This window comes from Chelonoidis abingdonii, chromosome 23, assembly GCF_003597395.2.
Source record: "Chelonoidis abingdonii isolate Lonesome George chromosome 23, CheloAbing_2.0, whole genome shotgun sequence".
NCBI lineage: Eukaryota > Metazoa > Chordata > Testudines > Testudinidae > Chelonoidis > Chelonoidis abingdonii.
In genome coordinates this window covers 16,937,546-16,964,227 of record NC_133791.1, presented here as the reverse complement: position 1 = coordinate 16,964,227, position 26,682 = coordinate 16,937,546, and the positions used below count along the sequence as shown (strand labels likewise).

The 26,682-nt window shown below is 50.7% G+C and overlaps 1 protein-coding gene across 1 annotated transcript in view; it reads right to left on the bottom strand.

Moving 5' to 3' along the window:
• The window catches only part of LOC116828975 (protein-arginine deiminase type-2-like), a 90,502-nt gene that overhangs the window by 61,199 nt on the left and 2,621 nt on the right, over positions 1-26,682 (bottom strand). The window contains exons 2-3 of the mRNA XM_075060404.1: positions 4,790-4,973; positions 1,195-1,267 (exon numbers count right to left, since the gene is read on the bottom strand). Coding sequence (XP_074916505.1) covers positions 1,195-1,267; positions 4,790-4,973 — 257 coding nt within the window. The remainder of the gene's footprint in view (positions 1-1,194; positions 1,268-4,789; positions 4,974-26,682) is intronic.

Genomic DNA, 26,682 nt, shown 5'->3' with positions numbered 1-26,682 from the left:
ACATGGCCGTGTTGATACAGCTGTGTTGACACGGCCATGTCACTAAAAGCTGTGCAGTTTAGACGAAGCCTAAGGAACAGCGGCAAGAGGCAATGTGACAATACGTTAAGATATGTGCCGTTGATCCTAGACAGACTGACAACTCAGATCTGCATCCCCTAGTCTCCCTGAAGCAGCTCTTGCATGGCCCTGAGGCCAACCCTATGAGCAGAAACATCCTTCTTCATTAGGACAGGCTACGTTGGGCTTACCATTGGGGCTTCCTAATCGCCCTGTGCTACCTCTGTGGGCATAGGTGCCAACTCCGTGGGTGCTCCAGCCCAAAAATTAGCACCCCCCGGAAACCGGCATCCCTTCCTCCCCCCCAGCACCTCCTGCCCCTGGTGGCCCCGCTGATCAACTCCTCCCCTCCCCTTCCAGCCCCTCCCACCCGCCACAATCAGCTGGTCCGCAGTATGCAGGAGGTGCTGGGGGGAGGGGGTGGAGCAGGGCCAGGGCGCACTTGGGGGAGGGGGTGGAGCAGAGGCAGGAAGAGGTGGGATGGGGGTGGACCGGGGGCGGGGCCCGAGGCTGAGCAAGGGTTGAGCACCCATGGGGAAAAGAGGAAGCCGGCACCGGTGCTTGTGGGACTCAAGAACAAACCGCGTGCTCTCTGGTTATGGACTGCGCTCGTAATCTTCACGACAGGTGGATGGGCTTGATGTCTCCGGATGCTTGGCTACATCGCTTACTCAGCCACTAATTCAGTGCTTGTGCTGTCACAAGCCGCGTGCTGGAAGATGACCGAGTGGCAGAGGTGGGAATAGGACTACTGGCTCCTGGCTCCAAGGCCACCCTCTTCCTCCTCAGCGCAGCCACTGGACCCAAAGGAAAACCGGCACCGTTTTGCTAAGACCGGTAGCCTAAAGAGGCCAGAAGCCCCGTCACTCTTGCATGTGTCCAGAGCAGCATGGTAACTCCTGGCAGGTGAAGCATCGGCCATCGCTTTGCCTACACGCACAGCACTGCTGGATTTGCTTGGGCTTTGCCCTCGTGCTTGCCAGAAGCAGGACCAGCAATTCATTTCACTCCAAAGTTCCCAGGTCTGAGCTGATTCCCTTAAGTAGCTCAGAAAAGCGCTATTAATTTGCAACGTAAAACCTAAGTGATGCAAGATTATAGGCTTTAGTCTGCCCCGAAAGCGCTTGCACTTACCAACGCCTGTCAGGAAGACACCAGCTTGGTCTATGGGAGGCCCTCCATTCTCGCCGTAATAGTTCACCGTTACCTGGAAATGCACAACGCAGGTTAGTGAGGGAGAAGGGTGGGCAGGCCAGGGCCTGGCAATTTACACCTGGTAGCCGGAGAGCGATCCAGGGCCTGATCCTCGGTGCCACTCTCCCAGTGCAGCTTTCTGCCGCAGTGCTAGCGCTCCAATCCCTGCCTGTGGCTTGGTTCTGTCCCTGCCGTGACTCCTGCCCCTGCTCCTCTCTGGTCAACTTTGCTCCCTTCTCATCCATCCAAATTGCTGCTGCGACTGTTAGCTGCCACCACGTCACTGCCCTCCCAGAAGCTCGCCACTGGCTTCCTCTCTCCCTCTGTGTCAAGTTCAAGTGGCTCATCCTCACCTTTGATTCCCCCACCCCTTCCCACTCCAGCCCTACCTCGCCCTTTGGGATCCTTCTCCCACTCCACTGGATGCTTCTCTCAGGCCTGGGATGTCCCAGCAACCCGAGCCTTCGCATCCCGCCAGCACACCCGGCTCTGCGGCTGTCTAATGTGAATCGGCCAACAGAGCTCTCTTCTGGAAGGTAACACGCTGCACTGGCTTGGGTTCAATGCATTTACAGCTGCATTCTGCAGCCTTTACTCAGTCCATTGGCCTCTATGGAGGTTTTGCCCAGGGAAGGTCTATGGGTCGGATTCCCCCCCCACCCCCAAAGGCACCATGTGTCTGAATTATGTTTATCTGTTTTGGGGCACAAACTGGGGAGAAGCAGCATGGTACCAACGCACAGCCCAGCCATGGGAGTGGGGATGTAGCTGTTTGAGTTTTCCCCAATCTTGGAGCAGCTGGTTCAATGTCCGGTGCAGGCCAGAGAAGTTCGGAAGGCTGCTCTGAACGGTGCCGCAGCCTGTTATGGGCCTTTGTGCTCTTAGGGAGTGGCCAGTACATAGGAACATGCTGGCGGCAACCACTCATCTCCCATGGCACGCCCCCCACGCCAGAGCTGCCCTAGAGGTAGGATGTAGTGCTGGCTACTCTGTCTCTCTGCCTGCTGGGAAGGTCCCTCTACTGGGCATATGCTACAGTGCTCAGCAGAAAGGCGAAGCAGCAAATTCCACTCTCTCTGTCTCAGCACTCACTAAGACAAGGACAAACACTGCAGTCCTGACCTGCAGTGCCCCTGCTTTTCCGGGCGGGATGCTCCTAAGCAGGAACAGGGCCATGCACTCAACCGGGGTCTAGTCACCCCATCAAACCCATATTCACTTCTGAACCAAACATGACTGGAAGTCCATCTCCGGAGCTAAGAAATCCAGTCCCTAGCCCAGTGTTCTGCCTTGCCCTGGATCAGATGCCAGACTTGGTCATGAGACTTCAGCAATCTGGCATGTAGCCCAGCCCCTCGAGAAGAGAGCCAGCTCACTCGGATCCAGCAGCTTGGCTGGTATGTGGCAGCAGCTGCAGTTAGTGTCTCGTTGCCAAATGAGAGACTCATGTTGAGAGAGAAGGTTTAAGCGATTAGGCCTGAAGGCGCTCTCCATTACCCGGGATGCAGGGCGACATGGAAGGAAACCCAATGCTCCCTGCAACAGAGCTCCTCCTTGCTGAGAGAAGCCAAGCGGCCACGTAGTGTGAAGTCTGTGTGCATGAGGAATGGGACGTTGGAGGAGGCAAAAGGGGAGCTTCCTGACCTCTGTGTGAATCAGGAGATACCCCTGCAAAGGCCAGTGATCTGCTCAGTTTCAGGACTTAGCCTGCTTGTGGGGAAGATGGATCCAAAGTCTGGAAGGGTTCCAGGGAGACAGAGACCAACAGGGAGATAGAAGGGGTTTGCATTAAGCCAGGTCTCAGCTTGTCCTGTTCCTGAAGAGGGAGAGACAGGGGCCGATTGCTATAGAATTAAGAAACGGATGGAAGGAGAAGGGAGCAGGCAGAGGAAGGACTTTGGGTAGAACATCTTCTCCCAGCAAACAGCACCGACTTCACACAGCAGGAGGCTATGGTGGAAGGGTGAGCATAGAAGTGGGTTTGCTGCTATATTCTGTTTGTTAACTTGCAGGGCCCACTGGGAAATACCTCCTGCTTACGGAGCTCAGCGTTAGCCAAACTCCGCTCCTGTTGCAATCAATGGGAGTTTTATCACCGAGTTCGATGGGAGTGGAGGTCGGGCAGCACTTTTGAAAATCCCACTCTCAAAGGAGACAGAACCACAGCAGAAGGATTTTACCACGAAAAGCGTTTTCGTTTCATGAGCCGAACTGCCAGATCGTGCGTCGATTTCACAGTCCAGCCCGAACTCCCCAAGTTTGCTCCCCAGCTTACAGAGTTGGACGGAGGGTCCCATGCAATGAATTGATTTGATTAGCTGAGTCCGTTCACTCCCTCATTTGCAAGTTGCTTATGAACAGCCCAAAAAAACAAGTTTCAGCCTAGGAGTTGTCAGCAAACTGCTCTTTACCGGTCCTGGTTTACAACCATCTCCCTCGGTCACAAGGTATTTTAACAGCTTCCTCGTTGGGCGAGTGAAACATTTTAAACATGAGAACAGCACCAACTCCTAACAAGACTGCAGCCATCCATGCCTTGCCAGCTTCCTAGGACGCCAACAAGCTTGACAGTGTCTCGGGAATGCTCAGCTCTGGCAGTTTTTCCTGCTGGTTTCTGCACCACCAGGCCTGGCCACTGAGTGACCTGAGTGAAAAGTACAGCGAATGGAGCATTACGGTCGGACGTCCTCAGACGGATCCTTGAGCAAGAAACAGAGTGGTATTACCCTGTTGGCTTTGGGGCCATCCTCGTACAGCAAGACATTGTGCCAGGCGACACACACGTGGTTACCTATGGCACCAGAGCCTTGGCAGTTAGATCACAATGATGGGCACACACAGACAGGAGGGTGCTTGCTCCTGTCCAGTGCTATGAACCTTTCTTCCTGTGCCTTTACATTGCATTCTTCATCCCAAACTCAGACCAGGAGCCTCCCAAGTCTGCATTTGACCTCCTACCACCTAAGCTACATGTGCACATCAAATCATCTCTCTCTGCACCTCAATCAAAGATGCAACATGATAGAATGGCGACCGTCGTGGCAAAGTTAAAAGGAAGCCGCCCCCAATCAGAAACATGGAGCATTCTCCTGTGACATTAGAGCTTCCAAGTCTGGCTGAGGACATGAGAGAAGAGGCCACTTTACACAAATGTCCTTACCGGATAGCATCAGTTCAGTGGAGACTACACCCAGCCACGCTCTGTTCAGTTTAGGACGGATGTTCTCAGGGCACCTTCAAACCCAGAATCCTCCCGGGATATCTACTCTCCTGCTGCTTCTCCTTGCCCACACAGGTCCATCTACTGCCTCGCCTCTGTCGTCGGGAGAGGATATGATGGACTTTGCTATGGCCACCACACCAAGGAGTGAGAATTAACACCAACCCGTACCTGCCCATGAAGATCTATTTCCCATTGATCCTGGTTTGCCCATGGCAAGACCAGCAAGTGCCCCATACAATATCTCATCCCTGCTCCTGTCTCAAGCCAAGCGAGTGCCCAGGATGCAAGGACGCTCGCTGGGCCTTTCTTTACCTTGTTGTCATTGGCCTCTGTACTGGCTTTGTTCATGCTGAGTTTCAGGATCGTCCTGTGGTCAAGAGGCCACTGCTTCCCTCCATTGGCGGGGGCCACCTGCGATTGATCATCAGTAATAACTTCAACTTGAACCCCAGCCGTGTGCTTCACGCTGAACGACACAGCGCCTGCGGGAGCCGCTCTGCAACGGAGAAGGGGAAGGGAATCAGTCCGAGGGCGGTGGAGAAAAGAATTGGAGATGCCTCATTGCCCCCTACCCAGCAGGGCTGACCCCTGACCTTTGGCAAGAGGAAAAGGTGGCTCAGTGATCACTGCAGACATGCATCCTGGCAGCATTTCCATATATAGTAACCTGATTTTCAGAGAGGCAGAGCACCCACAGCTCCCATCAGCAGAGGTGGGAGGTGCCTACAACTAAGCACTGAAATCCATACGAAGGCACCTACGGAAGTGGCACCTGAAGAGGTGCTGAGCACGCCTGAGCTTACATTAAAGTCAATAGATAAGCAGTTGCTTCTCACCACCAAAGATCAGGCCACTCAAGCGCAAAAACATGGATTTAGCTGCTCGGTTTTAGGCATCCGAGTATGAAAATACTGCCCAGTCCACGTATCACAATCCACGCCTGGCCACGCCAGCATGGTGCCTCCCTTCACTTCCCTTGCTGCACACAGATCTGGCTAAGCAGGATGTCTTTCTCTGGAGTTAAAATGAACCCTCCACTCTTGCTGCCCCCCCCCCCCGGATAAGAAAAGATCAGACCTTCCATTGTGTGCGTGATGGGAGCAGCCTACCCCAATGGCTGGAGCAAGGGGCTAGGAGCAAGGGTTTAAGAAGTCACTTAAACCCTTGGGGCCAGATTTTTAAAAGGTATCTGTGTACCTAAATCCCACTGATTTCAGAGAGTATTAGGCACCTAAGTACCGTTAAAATCTGGCCCTCTGTGCCTCAGTTTCCTCATCTGTACAATGAAGAGAGTCATTTTCCCCCACCTTTGCAAGAGCTCTCAGATCCCTGGCTAAAACTAGGGATTTCATAGACAGAAACTAGCTGTAAGAGCTCTTAGAAAACACTAACCAACCTAATCCTTAATATCCAGGCCTTTTAATGGTATGCACGTGAACTGGATCACGGCCCCCCCTCCAGCCAGGCCCACTGATAACAAGCCATGAGGCTGAAAGGCTGAAATCTTAGACAAATGCCAGCTGTCTTTTTGGAACAACTCGTAGACATTTTGTATGTACTAGAGAAGGCAAAGATTACATGAATTGCTGGAGACCCCCAAAAGACCCTTAGGACGGGGGAAGATTAAAGAGAGACCCAACCAGTTTTTCACAATTAGAGACTTCTGTCTAGAAAAGGATTAACACTGGAATGTCAGCTAGCTGTAAGTGATTGCACATTTTAATATTATAGGACAGTCATTGTGCCAGGTGCTGTACAAACACTTAAAAGAAAGTTCTTCAGCACAGGGACTGTCTCATGTCTGTTTAGATTGTGAGGATGGGAAAAAGGCACAACATAAGAACGGCCGTACCGGGTCAGACTAAAGGTCCATCTAGCCCAGTATCCTGTCTACCAACAGTGGCCAATGCCAGGTGCCCCAGAGGGAGTGAACTTAACAAGTAATAATCAAGTGATCTCTCCTGCCTTCCATCTCCACCCTCTGACAAACAGAGGCTAGGGACACCCTTCCTTACCCATCCTGACTAATAGCCATTAAGGGACTTAACCACCATGAATTTATCCAGTTCTCTTTTAAACCCTGTTATTAGTTCTAGCCTTCACAATTTCATCAGGCAAGGAGTTCCACAAGTTGACTGTGCACTGTATGAAGAAGAACTTAGAGCAGAGCGATGGTTGACAAACATGTTTATTTCACATTTCTTCAGTCCTTCAAGCAATTGACAAAAATTAACCAATCAACCCAACCCCCGTTTCCCCCAGAACTCTCAAATCACAACAAAACTGAACTCTGGAGAACATTCCCTCCAGTTATAGGACCCAGGCAATCCCTTTAACTTCTCTGATCACAATGAACGGCTCACAAATCTAGTCCATAAGCCGAAATGGGTCTCTCACGCGCCAGTTAAAATTGCTAAGTGGCAGTCATGTCCTGACCGACCCATCACTTACAAATGCAAGCGGTTTAAACTCCGTGGAATGAAACACTGAGGAAACACACAGCTTTCCCACTGCACCCACAGAAACACACACATTGGGTGAGCTTTTCAGCTCGGGGAATTTAGCCATGCGACTCCCACTCACTTCGATCTTACAAGGGGCTGAAGACCCTCAACTTCCACTGGAGTCAGAGTCTCTTCTAGACAATGACAAAAAGTTAAGGATATGTTTAAGAACATAAGAAAGGCCATACTGGGTCAGACCAAAGGTCCATCCAGCCCAGTATCCTGTCTTCCGACAGTGGCCAATCATCAAATGATCCATCTCCTGTAGCCCATTCCCAGCTTCTGACAAACAGAGGCCAGGGACAGAAATGGCACCAGGGTTTTTGCCACCCTAGATGCTCCTCCTCTGAGGCTACGTCTACACTACAGGATAAATTCGAATTAGCTTAAACCGATTTTATAAAGTCGATTGTGCGCGTCCACACTAGGCACGTTAATTCGGTGGTGTGCATCCATGGTCCGAGGCTAGCGTCGATTTCTGGAGTGGTGCACTGTGGGTAGCTACTGTAAAATAATGAGGCCAATAACGTCGATTTGCGTCCACACTAACCCTAATCCGATATAGTAATATCGATTTTAGCGTTACTCCTCTCGTTTTGTAGGAGTACAGAAATCGATTTAACAGCGTAGTGTAGACCAGGCCTGAGAAGCGAGTGAAGGGACCCCCCCCCCCCCCAACTGCCGAATTTCCGCCAAGGGCGGCAAAATGCCGACCCGCAAATCCTGCCGCCCTAGCCGACCACCTAGGGTCGCCTAGAGGAAGTGCCAGCCCTGGCTAGGGATGCCATTCCTGCCCATCCTGGCTAATAATTTCATGAAGGATAGGTCCATCAAGGGCTATCTAGTTCTTTTTTGAACCCTATTTCTGTTCTGATCGACTGAATGTAATTCTTAGGTTAGGTCTCCGCTGCAGAAAAAGGTGTGGTCTTAACTCGGGTGAAAATGCACTCTACCTCGATGTAATGCTGTCCTCGGGAGCCAAAAAAATCTTACGGTGTTATAGGTGAAACTGCATTATATCGAACTTGCTTTGATCCAGCCCTGCCCCTCCCCAGAGCGCTGCTTTACCGTGTTATATCAGGTTGCATTATATTGAGGTAGAGGTGTAGCAGTGAAGACAGCTTTGTACTCCAGTGAGCAGCTCGAGTTCAAGCCAACCAGGCAGCCTCAGGTTGAACTCGACTTGCCAGCCCACATTAAAACCCAAGTTGCCAAGTCTTCACTGCTATTTCAACCTGGGTTAGGAACATTCTTGTTTTGGTTTTTTTGCAGCCGAGACTTTAGGATCAGCCTGAATACCCCTGATGATGCCTCGGAAAGGGCCTCTCTGAGAACATTCCTCACTGTCTTGTTCAACAATTTGCTGCTCCCAAGAGGGCTCCAGCGCTCGCTAGGATCTGAGTGGCAAGTGAATGTTAACGGGCTGTGGATGAAACCGGAGCTAATTCTCTGAAAAATCCCAAAGGAGGTTCAGTGCATTCACCCATTTCTATGTACAAAGAATTCTGTGGCTCCCCCATGCTAATGTGAATGCAACAGTACAGCTGGAACAAGCCCCAGACCTGTGAAAGTCACATTTTTTAAGGGGCTCAGAGCAGGAAATCTTTCCAGGAACCCATTTGCTGTAGAGCTCTTCCCAGCCAGAGCCTGCTGGCACCTGTCTGCAGTGTGAGCGAACAGGATCCAGCCTGTCCCCACTCCCCCCTTCCGGGATCTTTGGCTTTGCAGCCACCTGTGGATGAAATTAAAGGGAAAACGTATATACCAAAGGAAGGAACCAGCCGAGGTTGCAGCCTGGGAGCTGGTCTGACTCCAGAGCGAAGTGAAGTTGTCTTTACTCGGGAGCTGGCCCCATGGGCAAGATCACTGACCACGCAGGCTTCACTGTGTGTTTTCAGGGCCCATCCTGCGCCCTTTGATAGCAATGAGACCATGGCCGTTCATTGTGGTGGGAGTCGTTTTGGACTCGGAGCAAGTCTGGGGTGGTCCGTGGGTACATGCTGACAAGTTTGAGGAGGCCACCTCTCGATGTCAAGACTTCTCTGCTGTTTTCAACACAGTGTGCGGCTGGCCTGCCTCTGTGACATAGCGGGAGTAGGGGGCGCAGTGCCTGGCGCCGGCCGTCCCTCCCCACGGGACTCTGGAAGTAGCGACGGGCCAGCTGAATTAGTGACTGGCAACATTCTGTTGATGTCCCCCTGCCATATAGCTCATTCTCTACCAATGCAATCCCTGCCCCTGTCCTTACAGGAGATCAACTCCTGGATGAAGAGCAGCTGGTGTGAACTCAGCTTTGGCAAGGCTGAAGTGATGCTGATTAGGAAATGCTTGGAGAACTAGCCAGGTCATTGTCCTGCCCTTCCACTGAGGGCATCTGCCCTCTGTTTAAGAGGCAGTGTGGCCTAATGGCAAGAGTACCAGACTGGGACTCAGGCAACCTGGATTTTATTTCCAGCTCTGCCACTGACCTGCTGAGTGATCTTGGGCAGGTCTCTTTCTCACCCTGTGCCTCAGATTTCCCACCTGTAAAATGGGGATAATGAGACTGCCCTCCTTAGTAAAGCGCTTGGAGATCAGCTGATGGAAATCAGTAGCTAAGGATGCGTGCATTATTATAAGCCTCGGGAACCTACTCTGTTCAACATTTAGTCTGGATAGCAAGGCAATGCCTCCTTCCGCCTCTGTGTTTGCTAGGAATCTTCAATGCTTCCTGCCTGACAAGGATCAGCTCAGCGCGACCCTTATGTTCCTTGCCACCAAGGTGGAGAACTGCAACTCGCTGTATCTGGGTGTGAAGGGACCAGCAACATGGCAACCCCAGCACATGCAGAAAGCAGCAGTCCACTCCTCAGTGAGATGCAAAACTCATCGCCGCTCTCCTTCAGTCTCTCCACTGGCTGCCTGTCGGCTTCCATCGCCAGGGCAGAGCCCATGTCCTGATCTTGGAGACCAGCAGAGGGTAGGCGCTGAGCTCCCAGCAGTGGTCGCATCTCAATCTGCGTTCCACCAAGACCTCTGCAGTCCTCTGGACAAAGAAAGCTCACAAAGCCCAGGACTAAAGGAGAGCCCTGGATGCAAATTGTTCTCTGTCGCTGGGCACAGCTGGGTGCGAAACAAGCTCCAAAAGGCATCAGACCATCTCAAGCTGAGCCCCCTCCGCTGGGGAACAGAGAAAACGCGTGATGGCCACCAGGGACCTCACCAAGCAGATCTAAGCTTACTGGGATGCCACGCTGACAGGCACTATAGCAAACTCTGGAGATACTTTACGTGTCAGGGGCCTGATCCTATAGGAGGTCCTTGGGTGGAGCAGGAGGTTCGTGTTGTTTCAGCTGGGGCCCACTCTCGTGAGGTGCCTCCTCGGTCACTGACTCCAGCGGGAGAGCAGATCTCAGCCCCCTGCACCTTCAGGCATGTAATGAGTGGGGTCATGTGTCAAGCAGCTGGCTCAGAACTGCACATCGCCACTCCGCTCCCTGCTCCCCAATACCTCACGCGACCAGGCCTGTGAGACACCCAGCAGCTGCAAAATGCTCTGTGTGTCAATACTGTGGGTGGGTTTATAGCAGCAGACACACGTCGACCCAGCTTATGCTGGTGAATTCTGACACATAGGGACTCTTCACATGCCCAGCATATCTGCCTCATCCTCACTATTGCTAAAATAACCCAAGGGCAACACTCTAAGAGCTGGGCGATGCCAGCTGAGACTGATTCAATTTCCTTTCAGCCTAATAAACACAGGATCCAACGGAGCCTATTCGCATTGGGCTAGAGGGGAGCCATCTTCTCTTGGCAGGAGACGTATCAGAACATGAAAGGGTGCTGGACGGGGGTGCCACAATGAATGGAAAAATAGCCGACCCTTCCTTACAAATAGCTTCATGTTTACTTTTCCTGCGAGTCTGCCTTAAGCCCAGGTGACTAGGAGCCTACGTACTTGTGGGTGGGTGAGAACGACATTGTCAACTCGGGTCTGTGTGACCTGGGCTTCCAGACTCACTTCCAAGCCCGCACTTGAGCATCCGCCCTGTACTGCAGCTTGGGCTTACAGTTGCTGGATCTGGGTCTCTCAGCTGTGCTAATGCGTCCACACTGCACTACGCAGACCCTCGGTCTCGGGTCTGCAGTTTGAGCTGTGTCCACACTGCAAAATGACAGGGCTTGCACCCAAGGCACAGTGGGACTTTGGCTCTGACCCACTCTCCTTGCAGGGTCAGCACCCGTGGGTCCTCAACTTTTTACAGCGAAACCCCTTTGTCTCTTAGTCACTGGAAAACCCAGCTTTAACCAGTCTATGCAAAGCACGGCCTGGGGTGGAATTTCTCTGGAGCGGTTTACAATTCTGGGGCAATCCTCCCTCGCCTCTCCCCCCCTCCCCCCATCACCCCATTTTAGCTCCTGGAGGAGCTGTGGGACCCCTCCCCAACGCAGGGCTGCCAAGAGCGGGTTGGGGCCCTGGTTAAAAAAAAAAATGTTTCAGGCCCCCCAGCAAGGACAGACTGGCTAAACAGGGCTGACGAAGCCAGGCCCCGGGCCTCCTTCCAGACTGACAGGCCCGGTAATTTGTACCAGCTTCCCCCCTGCCTCCTCGTCGGCCCTGCCCCCACAGAGCAGAACATCATCACACATAAACAGCTCATTAAAGTCACACAATGGTGGGGGAGCAGCACGTGTCACACCAGCTTCCAGGTGGAAACTCTGGCAGGTTTTAAAGTATTTCACATCTTCGCCTGGGGCCACAGTGTCATGCCAGTTATTGGAGTGAGTGTGTGAAGGTTCGTCTACACCACAAACAAAAATCCGCTGCACGGAGTCTCAGGGCCTGGGACAATTGACCGTGGAGCTGAAAAGAGCAGTGTAGACGCTCCTGCTCAGGCTGGAGCCCAGGCTCCCAAACCCAGCCAGCAGGGAGAGTCATAGTGTGTCTAGACTCCACTGCAGTTAAAAACCAGCGGCTGGCCAGCTTACTCAGGCTAGGGGCTGTTTAGTTGCAGCGTAGACGTCTGGGCTCGGCTGCAGCTGAGCTCCGTGACCCTCCCACATTGCAGGGTCCTAGAGCCTGGGCTTCAGCCCCAGCCCGGAAGTCTACGCTGCAGTAAAACAGCCCCACAGCTTGAGCCCCGTGAGCCTGAGTCAGCAGGCATGGGCCAGCCGCGGGTTTTTTAAGTTACCCTGGGCTGTTGCTTTAGACAGTTTAGTTCCTTTGTCCGCTGGCCATCTTGAACCAGCTCAAACCAGTCTACATTATTCCCCCAAGGGCCAACACTTCAAAAAGACTGTCCCTGCATTAGAAAGACAAGGCAGGTGAGGTAATAGCGGTTATTGGCCCAAATGAAACAAGCTTTGAGCTTACACAGAGCTCTTCTTCAGGTCCGGGAAACTGAGGCCACGTCTATACTACCAGTTGTCAGCAAAACTGACATCGGTCAAGGGTGTGACTATTGCACCCCCTCAGCGACATAAATTACACTGGCATAAGTAAGTGGCAGTGTGGCTGAGGTGTTTCTACAAGATGCTACCTGCCCTGCTCAGTGGGACCTGGAATCTGTTAGAATGAGATGTGTCAGAGCTACAAAATTCACAAAAGAACATGCAAACTCTGAATGCCGCCTCCTAAGCACACGGGGGGCTAGATTGGCCCCTTGGAGAAATAAGGGCTAGCTAAAAAATGTGGATCAAGATCTTGGTTCAGACTGCAAACCCCTCCCAGGTGTTAGGAGTGCAGGCTCTGGATTTGGGTCAAGCTTGTTACAAAGACACAGGGCTGAGAGAGAGAGAATCAGGGCTTTTGGTTTCATCTCTACTAGAATAAGTCTTGTTTGCTGACTGCACTGTGGCTCCCCATCCCCTTAGCACAGAGGTGGGCAAACTTTTTGGCCTGAGGGCCACATCAGGGTTCCAAAACTGTGTGGAGGGCCACGTAGGGAAGGCTGTGCCTCCCCAAACCGTCTGCCTTCCCCCCATCCATCCCCTGACTGCCCCCCTCAGAACCCCTGACCCATCCAACCCTCCCTGCTCCTTGTCCCTTCACCACCACCCCGGGACAACACCCCCTATCCAACCCCCCTGCTCCCTGTCCCGACTGCCCTGACCCCTATCCATCCCCCCATAACCTGCGCCCCATTCAACTGCCCCCTGCTCCCTGTCCCAACAGCCTCCAGGACCCTTTGCCCCTTATTAACCACCCCCCACAACACACACACCAGAGCACTGGCGGCACGGTGAGCTGAGGCAGCGGGGAAAGGGGGAACAGCAGGGGAGGGGCCAAGGACTAGCCTCCCAGGCCGGGAGCTTAAGGGCCGGGCAGGATGGTCCCACAGGCCAGATGTGGCCCATGGGTCATAGTTTGCCCACCTCTGCCTTAGAGAATGAATGGACCAGATTTCATAATACCAAAGAGCCGACTGCTTTGGCAGTTATGGGCTCTTTCCAAAAATGAGCTCAGACCATTAATGCAGAGGTGGTTGATGAGCCAGGCCCAGGGGTGGCTTTAGACATTTCGCCGCCCCAAGCACGGCGGCATGCGGCGGGGGGCACTCTGCCGGTCGCTAGTCCTGCGCCTCCAGTGGACCTCCCGCAGGCGTGCCTGCAGAGGGTCCGCTGGTCCCATGGCTCCACCGAAGCCGTGGGACCAGCGGACCCTCCGCAGGTATGCCACTGAAGGCTGTCTGCCTGCCTGCCACCCTCCCGGCGACCGGCAGAGCGCCACCCGTGGCTTGCCGCCCCACGCACACGCTTGGCATGCTGGGCCTGGAGCCGCCCTGGCCAGGCCACCCATTGCTGCAGGAGAGCACGAAGCTTGATCTCAGCTGTCCCGGGTCGTGTTGTGACCCCTCACCTGCTGCAGGTCACTGCGAAATAATCTTATAACCAGCCGACAGTGGTGCAACAGGTAACCAGAAACTCAGTTACCAAAGCAACTAATCCTGCGGCTCAGGCTTAGTAACTGGAGCCTCTCTGCTTTCAGACACATTCGGCCCCGTGCATTGCAGCAGAGTGAAGGGCGATGCTACCTTGTCTCCACAGTGACCTGGACCCTCCTCTCCTCCACCCCCTTGTGAGGCCTTACAACAGAGCAGCCATTGCCAGGAAAGAGGCAGCACCATAAAGCCCAAGCTGATGCCCTGCCCATCTCTAGGAGGCCTGGGTGATAGGCAAGAGCTGGGGCTAGGCATCTTGACACCATTTCTTTGGAGTCGTGATGCCCTATGAGGAACATTTTCTGGTTCGTCCAGGAGAAGGGCAGGGGATTGGTTCATGGAGTTGTCTGTCAATCCTCAGCACGTCCTCCTGACCTTCTCAGCAAGACCTGCTGTTGGAAAGGTCTCCTTTGAGGACATCTCTTTTCCATTCACAATTTACTGGGGAAATTCAGTCAGTTTCAGTAAGAGAGACCAACCAGGCCAGGTGCAGATTTCTAGAACCTCTGGCTGAGTCGGAGGCCAGCTGAGCTCAGCATAACAGGAAGGGCAGGTGCTCACCAAGGTGGAACTGCAGAGGGAAGGGCTCTTTAGCAGCTGACAATGGGATTTTACCCCCATTCCAGCCATCAGTATAGGAATACTAGTGCTAACTCCTGTGCCAAGCAGGCCAAGTCACTATTAACACTAGTTTCTAGCAGAGTTTAGTGCCACCGGTGCAAATCGAAGCTTTCCACTTCTGTGCTTGGAGTTGATTCTAGTCTTTGGTGGCAGGCCACTAGGATCAAGGCAAGCAAGGACATGAAACTTGCTGGAAAACACTCCAAAGAAATTTTAAGGGTTCCTCCCAACGTCAGTACACCTCTACCCTGATATAACATGACCTGATATAACATGAATTCGGATATAACGCGGCAAAGCAGCGCTCCAGAGGGGCAGGGCTGCGCACTCTGGTGGATCAAAGCAAGTTCGATGTGATGTGGTTTCACCGATAACGCGGTAAGATTTTTTGTCTCCTGAGGACAGCGTTATATCGAGGTAGAGGTGTACCTTCTTCCCAATCCCCTCATTGCTTCCAACATCTGAATCTTCACTCCCGAGAACCTAGTCCTTGTAGCAAGGAATCCAAGTCTCCATAAAAACCAGTGTCATTTGCCCAAACTCCTATGTACCGAAAAACCCCACAGCACTAACTCTTCACGCACTCTCATTCGTCTTCCCCACCCCGTCTTCCCTCTGCAATGGCCTTTTCACTACTTTGCTTGATTTTTTACAAACCTATTTTAACTCTCATCCCCAAATAACCTAATATTATAAACTACTGGGCCATGACAATTGACAAAACATCACCTGGTGCCTGAGCTGTATCAAACAGCTAGCACACGTGAGTGATCCTTTATGCCCTTGATATTCACATGCAAATGCAGGCCTGTGCACTGAAAGGCAGCTTACTGTGATTTGGCAATTACAGAAGCCCTGGGGCAAGGCTTTTTTGAGCAGCGTGAAAACTTGGAAAGGCAGCTCCAGCTGCTAAATTCTGGCTTATAAATATCAGCTCAGCAGCGGTGCCAACTCCTCAACAAATTAGTTTTCATTATCTTAATAAAGTCGCTGGAGGCCAGAATCCCTCCGCAATGCTCACCAGGAAAGCCCTCTCGCTGGCTCTCCAAGGGACAGGCGGAGACTCAGGACACCCGGGTCATGGCCTCCAGGAAGGTTGTGTATGGAAGTTCCAGGTGAATTGCCTACAGGGCCTTCAGCAAGCACAGAAGAGCATGATGCCTTTCACACATGTTCAGAGCAGAGACTGTTCTGCTCACACACTGGCCCCTCTGCAGGTTTTAAGAACTTGTCTGTTCCTTAATCTCCATCCTGGGACAAATCCTGCTCACCGACTAGTCTCACTGAACTTTGTGGAGAAACCCCGTCTGCCTGGCCTCCTATCCACCTGTTGTCTCTTGCCCGCCACGTACATCGTCTGCTCTTTCAGGCAAAGACCATTTTTCTGTTGTACAGCTCCTAGCACAATGGTCTATGGTGATGTAAACAAATCATATTTACAGTCAGGGATTTTAGGGGAAATTCCCAGCCCAGGCTATCACTAGAGGGAGCTGTAGAGTCAGCAAAGCTTTTGTTTTTTCTCTTTTTAAGCCACAACATCACTTACCTGCCTGGGCTGTGAAATGGACAAATACTACAGCACCTGACTGCTGATACCATGTGGAGAGGCAGAGAGAGATGCAAAAGAGAAGAGAGAAAAGGGAATGAAAAGAGCATCATTTTTAGACAGCTGCTTGTATTAATTGTTCCTTTGGGCTGCCAACGTCTCCCCCAGCCCGGTGAAATCCTAAAATTCATAATGCGCATTTGACCATGTGTTTGTAATAACCCCAACAGACAAAAGTTCTATAGAAACACCCTCCTCTGACAGACAGATTATTTTCTCCCCACTGGCTCAGGACGTCCAATGGAGCAGAAATAGAGTGACAACGATTCCATTGTGCCTCTTCGTGGGGTGGGGGGTCTCTTTGCAGCGTTGCCAAGAGCAGTGGTGCAAGTGGAGCCCTGCGAGCGGTTAGGTTCCTGCTGCACAGACTGCAGGGGGAGTGAAAACCATCAGGCTGGATTCTGCTAAACACTGGGGTGACGCCATCGATTTCCAAGGAGTGGCCATGAACTTGGAGTGGGCTGGGGTGGTTGTAAACGACAGCAAAGTTCCGCTCATCGGCTTTCATGGGAGCGATGGTGTGAAAAGTGTTTAGAAAACAGGGCCCAGCCTTCTGGAGCGGATGAGAAAACTTCCGCTAACATTCCACTTTCCCTATGGGTGCTCAACCCCCACTCCACCCCTTCTCCCAAGGCTCCACCCCTGCCCCACCTCTTCCCGCCCCCATTCTGCCCCCCTCCCTGAGCATGCCCTGCCCTCACTCCTCCCACCCCAGAGCCTCCTGCTTGCTGCTAAACACGTGATCCGAGGCAGGCAGGAGGTGCTGGGAGGGAGGCGGAGGTGAAAATTGGAGGGGTCGCCAGTGAGTGGGAGGGCTGGGGGAGGAGGTGATTGGCAGGGCTGCTGATAGATGCTGAGGACCCACTATTTTTTACCCAGCCCTAGAGCACCCACAGAGTTGGCTCCTATGATCTAGACAATAAAGTACTGTTATTCCTTTTTTTTAAATTCTCAGCAGTGTAGTGATGACTGAATTCAAACCAACCCCTTAGCGTCCTCTAAGTATCGAGGATCCCAAGCATATTCTTGGGCATCTTTTAAAAAGCCTGGTACATACACACACAGAGCTCCTGCCAGCTTCACTCGCTGGGGTAGCGTGATCTAATGGACAGGGACTTAGGAGACCAGGGCCCATATCCCAGCTCAGCCTTAGGACTCCCTGTGTGATGCTAGGCAAGTCACACCTGATGGTTCCCCCTACCTCACAGGGTGTTGCAAATGGGGAAAAAAAAATCCATCAATCATTAGGATGCACTCAGGTACTATGGTGATGGGGATCAGCCGGGTAGGGAGAATCTTAGAAATGCAGGGGTGGAAGGGACCTTGAGAAACCATCTAGTCCAGCCTCCCATGCTGAGGCAGGACCACGGATATAGACCAGCCCTGACAGGGCCGATTATGAGTTTAGGGCTTCAGAATGTGTCAAGTGTAAGAGGTTCCATATGACAAAAATAAATAAATACATTCAATGTTCTTTCTGTGAAAATTAAACATAAAAGCTTTATATTTGCATTGTGACAAAGTTCCTCCTCTAGCTTGGTGGGTCCTACACTTATTGATGGATTTGCTTGCCTCACAGATTCACCCTGTGGGTCGGGAAACAGCCCGGAGACCTTCCCCTCTGGTAGAAGCCACAGTCCAGGTCAATTCCTCCTGTGTCTGATCAGGAGTTGGGAGGTTTGGGGGGAACCCGGGCCCGTCCTCTACTCCGGGTTCCACCTCAAAGCCCTATGGACTGCAGCTGTCTAGAGTGCCTCCCGGAACAGCTGCATGACAGCTACAACTCCCTGGGCTACTTCCTCATGGCCTCCTCCCAACACCTTCTTTGTCCTCACCACCGGACCTTCCTCCTGATGTCTGATAACACTTGTACTTCTCAGTCCTCCAGCAGGATGCCTACTCACGCTCAGCTTCTTGCAGGCCTCTTGCTCCCAGTTGCTTGCTCGCACACACTTCCTCCTCTGGCTCCCTTTGGCCTGACTGGAGTGAGCCCTTTTATAGCATCAGAGGGGCCTTAATTAGAGTCAGGTGCTTAACAGCCTCACCTGACTCTTAACAGGTTAATTGGAGCCAGCCCCTGCTCTGGTCACTCAGGGAACAGAAAACTGCTTATCCAATAGCCAGTGTATCTCCCTTCTACTACTCTGCTGTTCCCAACTGGCCTGGGTCTATCACAGCATATATACAAAGGCAAAGTTGTAAAAATAGAATAATAATCTAACTAAAACACATCTGATTTCTTGATGAGTAGACATGAAAACTTTATGTCTACAGGAACACAGAAGCAGTTACAGCTACACAAACCAGCTTACTTATTAGAGGCAACCTGCCGTATGTCTGTTTGCACATCACGTTAATTTTAAACACATTTTCTTTCGTGATTTTTGGCGAGCAAAGTCACTGATGAATTCATCACTTTCAGGGCACAGAATGCTTAGAGCAGATTGCAGCAAGAAAATCTTTTTCTAGGCAGAGATTTCTCTTTGCATTCACTTCTCTATCCTTGGTCTTTCCCAGGACCACTAAGTAATCTTAAGTAAACACCTTGGACACACAAGAGTGACAACCAACTATACGCATGAAAGTGAATGAAAGAATTTTCCAGGAAAAAAAAGACTGGTAATCTCCAGATTGGCATTGAGAAAGTGAGAAAAACTAGCCTATATTCAAGAAAATATAATATTATAGACTCAGACTCATAGGTCAGAAGGGACCAATATGATCATCTAGTCTGACCTCCTGCACAAGGCAGGCCACAAAACCCTACCCATACACATTTATAACAACCCCGAACCCATGACTGAGTTATTGAAATCATGACTATGAGCCCGCAAGGTGATGATGGCTGTTAAAAAGCAAATGCGGTGTTCTACGGATTGCATCACGGCAGGTATTTCAGCAAGGAGAAGGGACGGTGTTAGTGCTTTATATACGCCGCTTGGTGAGACCCCACCTGGAATATTGTTGGCCCAGTTCTGGTGTCCCATGTTTAAGAAGATGAATTCAAACTGGAACAGTTCAGAGACGGTTGCTCCTAGGGATGATCCGAGGAATGGAAAATCTGCCTTATGAAAGGGAGACTCAAAGAGCTTGGCTTGTCAGCCTGGCCAACAAGAGGCTCCCGGGGGGATATGCTTGCTCTATATAAATATATCAGGTGGGATTACGTTTAGGCGAGGGAGAGGAATTATTTAGCTTAGTACTAATGTAGGCACGGGACAATGCGGTACAAACTGGTATTAGAAGTTTAGACCTTGAAATTAGACGAAGGTTTCTAACCATTAGCGGGAGTAAGTTCTGGAACAGCCTTCCGTGGAAGTAGCTAGTGGGGGCAAAAGGACTTCTCGGGCTTTAAGACTAAGCTTGATAAGTATATGGAGGGATGTTATGATGGATTGTTTAGGATGGGCAATTGATTTGGATTATCTGCCAGATAGTTGCTTCGATGGTCTGTTGAGCGGGATGTTGGATTGGGATGGGAACTGAGTTACTACAGAGTTCTTTTCTTGCGGTGCTGGCCTTGGTGAGTCTTGCCCACATGCTGCAGGGTTAGCTGATCGCCATATTTGGGGTCGGGAAGGAATTTCCTCCAGGCTTGGATGGTGGCGGAGACGCCCCTGGCGCAGGTTTTTTCGCCTTCCTCATGCAGCATGGGGCATGGGTCGCTTGCCTGGTGGCTCTTCCCTGCAGCTTGAGGTTCTTCAATTCTCAATTTTGACGTTCTCCTCCTCCGTCACTTCCAACTGATGCGTCCCAACGTATATCTAAAATCTTATTATTAATCCCTAAGTGCATGACCTTGCCACTTTTCACTATTATATTTCATCTATTACTATTACTCCAGTTTACAAGGTGGTCCAGATTTCCTGTATGGTATCCCGGTCCTTCTCCGTGTTAGCAATACCCCCAGCTTCGTGTCATCCGCAAACTTTATTAACACATTCCCGCTCTTTGTGCCAAGGTCAGTAATAAATAGGTTAAATAAGATCGGTCCCAAAACCGATCCTTGAGGGACTCCGCTAGTAACCTCCTTCCAGCCTGACAGTTCACCCTTCAGTACGACCCGCTGGAGTCTCCCCTTTAACCAGTTCCTTATCCACCTTACAACTTTCACATTCATCCCCATCTTTTCCAATTTAATTTAACTAACAGTTCCCCATGCGGAACTGTGTCAAACGCCTTACTTGAAATCAAGGTAAATTAGATCTACCGCATTTCCTTTGTCTAAGTAATCCATCACCTTCTCAAAGAAGGAGATCAGGTTGGTTTGGCGGACTCTACCTCTAGTAAATCCATGTTGCAACTCATCCCAATTACCATTGACCTCAATGTCCTTAACACTTTCTCCCTTAAAATTTTTCCAAGACCTTACACACGACAGACGTCAAGCTAACAGGCCTATAATTACCCGGATCACTTTTATTCCCTTTCTTAAAAATAGGAACTACGTTAGCAATTCTCCAGTCATACGGCACAACCCCCGAGTTTACCGATTGCTTAAAAATTCTCGCTAACGGCCTCGCAATTTCACGGGCAGTTCCTTTAATATCCTCGGGTGGAGATTGTCCGGTCCCTCCGATTTTGTCCATTAAGCTGTTCAAGTTTGGCCTCTACCTCAGATGCGGTAATATCCACCTCCATATCCACATTCCCGTTTGTCATCCCTCCATCGTCCCTAAACTCCTCACTAGTCTTATTAAAGACCGAGGCAAAGTACTTATTTAGATATTGGGCCATGCCTAGGTTATCCTTAACCTCCGCTCCATCCTCAGTGTATAGCGGCCCACTTCTTCTTTGTTTTCTTTTCTTATTTATGTGGCTGTAGAACCTTTTACTATTGTTTTGATTCCCTTCGCAAGGTCCAGTTCTACGCGGCTTTTAGCCTTCCTCACTTTATCTCTACACGTTCTGACCTCACTAAGGTTAGCTTCCCTTGCTAATCCCGCCTTTCTTCCACTCCCTGTAAAGCTTTCTGCTTTTTCCTAATCCCTCTCTGAGTTGCTTGCTCATCCAGCTGGCCTACAACTCCCTGCCCATGGTTTTTTTCCCTTTCTCGGGATGCAGGCTTCCGACAGTTTTCCGCAGCTGCGACTTAAAGTAATTCCAGGCCTCCTCCGCATTTTAAATCCACAAGTTCCTCCGTCCAATCCACTTCCCTAACTAATTTCCTTAACTCTTTAAAATTAGCCCTCGAGAAGTCGAAAACCCTAATCCCAGATCTACGTTTGTTTATCCTTCCATCCTTCTTTCATAGCCTACAAATCATATATGCACATAGTTTGAAATAACTTGCTCACCAAATACTCAGAATATTTTGATACATCTTCCTTCACTTCTCTCAAAACCCTCTATTTATCCTTTCATCAGTGCTTTCTGATATTTACTGCGAAGATTCCCGAAACTGACGGAGGGAGGCCAACACAAATTTATCCTCTTCAAGATCCACTCAACCCAAGTCCATAAGACGATCACCTGCAAACTCAATCACGTGAAGCATGGCTAGCGCGCATGGCGCAGAAAGCGGCGTGCGCAGCAAAACACACAACTGTCCATATGTACAGATCAGAAGAAGAACACACACAAACACCTAAGAAAACGGAGAAAAACAGGAGCGAAGGCACTATACGACCAAGCGTCTGGACCTTAAAAAGATGGCAGCCTTCTGGCTATTACCAGCCAAGGGGGACTTTATATGTGACATCACTCCTAGGACAAGTCCCATATGAGTTAGAGCTTGCCAGGATTGCATCACGACACTGCTGTCTCCGACCTCACATTTTTCCCTGATTTTATCAGCAGTGAGATTTATTTATTGAAATAAGTTATGAAGGCACGGTCAGAATGTTACCAATAGCACCTGGCCAACAAAACACGGCCTTAGGAGAATTACTTGTAGAAATGCTAACTTTACAAGTGCAGTTACAGTTTTTTCCTCAGCCCTGACCTCTCACTTATCAATAATGAACAATTGGTGACGGGTAAGGATATCTGTGTAAGCAGATGTGTATATTTTTGTCATTTGAACAAAAATGTCTGTATTTAGAGAGAATTCCCCCTCCCCGCCATATCTCCTTTGTTTATCAACTGATTTTGATAACATTTTTCTTTTTTAGAGGCCCCTCGTATTGCAAGGCCCTAAACTGTAGCTTAGTTAGCTTATGCCTTAATCTAGCCCTGCGTGATAGGGGTTTGTCCAACCTGTTCTTGAAAACCTCCAATGATGGCAATTCCACAACCTCTCTAGGTAACCTGTTCCAGTGCTTACATAGCCTTAAAGTTAGAACGCTTTTCCTAATATCTAACCTAAATCTCTTGAGTTAGTGGACATGGAGAACAATAGATCACCGTCCTCTTTCAAGCCGCCCTGCACATATTTGAAGACTGTTGTGTCGTCTTAAGAGAAGAAGACTGATGTGTCCAGTTTTTTCACCTTTCCTCATAGATCAGGTTTTCTAAACCTTTCATCATTCTGGTTGCTCCCCTCCGGACTCTCCCAAATTTGTTCACAGCTTTCCTCAAGAGTAGTGCCCAGAACTGGACACAGTTCTCTGGCTGAGGTCTCACCAGTGGAACAATTACCTCTTGTGTCTTACACACAACTCTTCTGTTAATCCATCCCTTTTTGCGACTGTATCGCATTGCTAGTTCATATCCCATTTATGATCCACTCGAACCCCCAGGTCCTTTTCAGTAGTATTACTGCCTAGGCAGTAATTCCTCATTTTGTAGCTGTGCATTTCATTTTTTCTCTTCCAGTACAGTACTTTGCACTGGTCTTTACTGAATTTCACCTTGTTGATCTCAGACCAATTCTGCCATTTATCAAGGTCCCTCTGAATTTGGATCCAAAGTGCTTGCAACCCCTCCCAGTTCGGTGTCATCCATACATTTTTATAAGTATACTCTCCCCTCTGTTATGCAAGTCATTAATGAAAATATTGACCAGTACTAGATCCAGGACAGACCTCTACGGGACCCCGTTAGATATGTTCTCCCAGTTTGACTGCAAACCATAGACAACTCCTCTTTGAGTACAGTTTTTCAACCAGCTGTCCACCCACTTTATAGTAGTTTCATCTAGACTGCATTTCCCTGCTTTGCTTCTGAGAATGTCACGTGGGACTGAGAGAGACAAGGTGGGGGAGGTAACATCTTTTATTGGACCAACTCTTGCTGGGCTGGAGAGAGTTATCCTGGAACCAACACGGCTACAACAACAGTGCTCGTGGGACTGAGCCAACAGCCTCATTAAAATGGAGATAAATCATGTCCACTGATTCCTCCCATTCCAGTCGGCCAGTTTCCCTATCAGAAAAGGAAAGTCTGGCGTAATTCGTTCTTGGCAAATCCATGCTGGCTATTAGTTATCACCCTATTATCCTCTAGCTGCTTACAACATGATGTAGAGTGCTACTGTCAGACCACATTTTTCCCCTGATCATTTCAGGGCGCCATAGATCCATTTCTGACAGAGAACATCACATTTCCACTGTCCATGCAAAGGGTCTGCAAATCTAACCCATTCACAGACGGAGCCCAGGGTGGATGCTTTGCTTCATGCAAATATGTCTCTCTAAAGTCTTTAAAGCTCCACTTGCCCGGGTTCACAGCAGCCCGGTTTTTAAAACCCAAGGGACTATTTGACAGCACCATGGCAGAGGGCCAGGAAAAGTGCTGTTTGAAGGAGGAACGGAGCACCATCAGCTATAAACAAGAGTTTACAATGACAACAGTGGTTTATATTGGATTAAGAGAGCTCATAGCCGATAGCTGGCTGTTAAAAATATAGACAATATATCTCATGGACCAGAAAGGGACAGCTAGATGTTTATTCCCTTCCCAGATTACCACCTGCTGACCAGGAGTTTTGTAGCATAGCTCTACCAGCTGCATGACATCTTCCTAGAAATAAAATGTAACTCATAAATAAAGTAATCAGAATTCCATAAGGATCACAGACGTTATGGATGGAAGACCATTCAGATCACTGAGCCTATCCACCTGTAAAGGCAGAGCACACTCCTCAGACAGAGCATGCATCAGATAGGACATATGAGAACGGCCACACTGGGTCTGAGCAATGGTCCAGCCAGCCCAGTGTCCTGGTATCCAACAGTGGCCAGTATCAGAAGCTTCAGAGGCAATCAACAGAATCTGGACCTGGTCACCCCAGATCTGAATTTTGTGCTTGTGCCTCAACGCTGAAGAGCTGAACCAAAATCCCATATTGAACGACCCCCAATCACTGGGGGGTCAGTGACTGCTGGATCTGAATTTTGCAGCCATAATTACAAATTTGAGGCTGTCTGAGCACACACCTTTAAAGCATCTACAAGTCTTTTCACCCTGCTGCTACAGTGTGGTGTGTTGTCCACACTCGGGGAAATGAGAGTGCTGGGCAGTCTGGGAAGTCTTCCTGCAGCATACCCATTGGCAAATGAGGATTAATACTGGCCTCAGGGAAGCAGTGTGACCTAGTGGACAGAACACTGGACTCGGCATCAGGAGACCTGGGTTCTATTCCCAGGTCTGTGGTTGGCTCTCTGTGTGGCCTTGGACAAGCCACTTCCCCTCCCTGTGCCTCAGTTGCCTTGTCTGTGAAACGGGGATAATGATACTGAACTTCTTTATAAAGTGTGTTGAGATCCACTGATGAAGAGCACTAGATTAGAGCAAGGAGCTGCCATGAGGTGGGTGGTAATGAATACTTGAAGGGCTTTGTGATCCACCAACAGGACACAAAGACTGTCTCTAGATTAAGGAAATTCCCCATTAGTGCAAGTCACTACTGTGATACAACGCTCCCGAAGAGACGTGCTGCACTGGCACAAAGAGGGGATTTATGCCAGTGCTGTTTGCTTTGGTGACTGGATTATGCTGCCCTACTGCTGTATGCCCTTGCACAGTGCAGTGTGTTTGTGTTAAAGACTTTGCCCTGGGATAATTGCATCAGTCTGTTTGCACAGGTGCAAATTTCTTGAATGTTGCCAAGGTCAAAATCTTGTGTTTCCTCAAGCCACATTCAACCTAAGGAGCGGCTGGTGTCAGTGCCCTGGAAAGAGAAGTAGAGATTGCATTTCCTGCAAACAGCTCCGTTTAGCAGTGGAGGACGGGCACAACCAGCCAGCGACACCCATGGGAACAGCGTGCTCCACAGAGAGGGGTGTGTGCGTGGAAAGCCACCTGGTGTCTCCACCAAGGTTCACTGTGTTGTATAATGCAAGTAGCAAGGCATCAAAGGATCACAAGAAAGAACGCCACAGCCACCGCCTCGTTGACATAGCTCTCACCCACCCATGCACCTCCAATGGCCACTAAGATATAAGTGAAAAGACTTAAATTTTTTTTTTTAAGTTGCATTTTACAACACTGGAAGTCCCAGGGACGTGGAAAGGTTGGGTCAGGCCCGCTCCGGAGCTGGCAAACCACTCCACCACCTCCTGCCTCTGCACATGCAGCAATAAAATCAGAAGTGAAGGAATCCAGGGCTCAGGACTGAATCCGACTCCTGCACCAGCTGCTCCTGGGGCCATGACTGACTGACACCCACATGCCGCCCCCCCTCCCATGTGTCACATGCTGGATTGGGATCCCTCAAGCACCACTTAAGCAGCATTTAAGTGACAACACTCATTAAATAGGAGCTTGCTAGGGAAGGGGAGATGGGTGAAAAGGGGCGGGATGGGGAACCCGTAACAGGGCAGGTGAGGTGCAGGAAGGAGGATGAGGCATTACAGCTACAATGGAAAAATAAATTCCTGGCTGCAGGGAATGGGGAGCAGCGAGCGCTGGCTGAGTTCAGGACGTGAAAGGTGCCTGGGTGCAGATGGAGCAGTGAGTGGGTGGAGCAGGGAGAGGTGCCAAGGGAAGGCTGCAGGGGCAGTGTGTTGGTGGGTGCAATAAGGGAAGGGTGCTTCAGTGTAAGTGGTGCGGGGGGTAGATACAGAAGAAGAAGGGTGCCCGGGTGCCCAGGGGCACAGTGAGTGTCTGCAACAGGGGAAGGGTGCCTGGGGGTGCAGTGGGGGGGTTGTGGCAGGGAAAGGGCACCCAGGTGCTGAGGTCACATGGGGGAGTGTGGCAGGGGAAGGGTGCTGGAGTCACACAGGTGGGTGCAGCAGAGGAAGGGTACTGCTTTGAGCAGGGGGTTGGACTAGATACCTCCTGAGGTCCCTTCCAATCCTGATACTCTATGATTGTAAGGGTGCCTGGGGTTGCAGCGTGTGGGGGGGCAGGGTTCCCAGGTGCTAGTGTCACATGGGGTGTGTGGCAGGGGAAGGGTGCTGGAGTCACACAGGTGGGTGGGGAAGGGTGCCTGGGGGTGTAGTGGGGGATGCCCGGAGGCATGGGGGGAGTGGGAGGGTGCCCAGGTGCTGGGGTCACATGGAGGGTGCAGCAGGGGAAGAGTGCCCAGGGGTGCAGTGGGGGGAAGGATGCCCGGGTGACCCAGGGGATGCAGCAGGGGAAGGGTGCCCAGGTGCTGGGGTCACCCAGGGGATGCAGCAGGGGAAGGGTGCCCAGGGGATGCAGCAGGGGAAGGGTGCCCAGGGGATG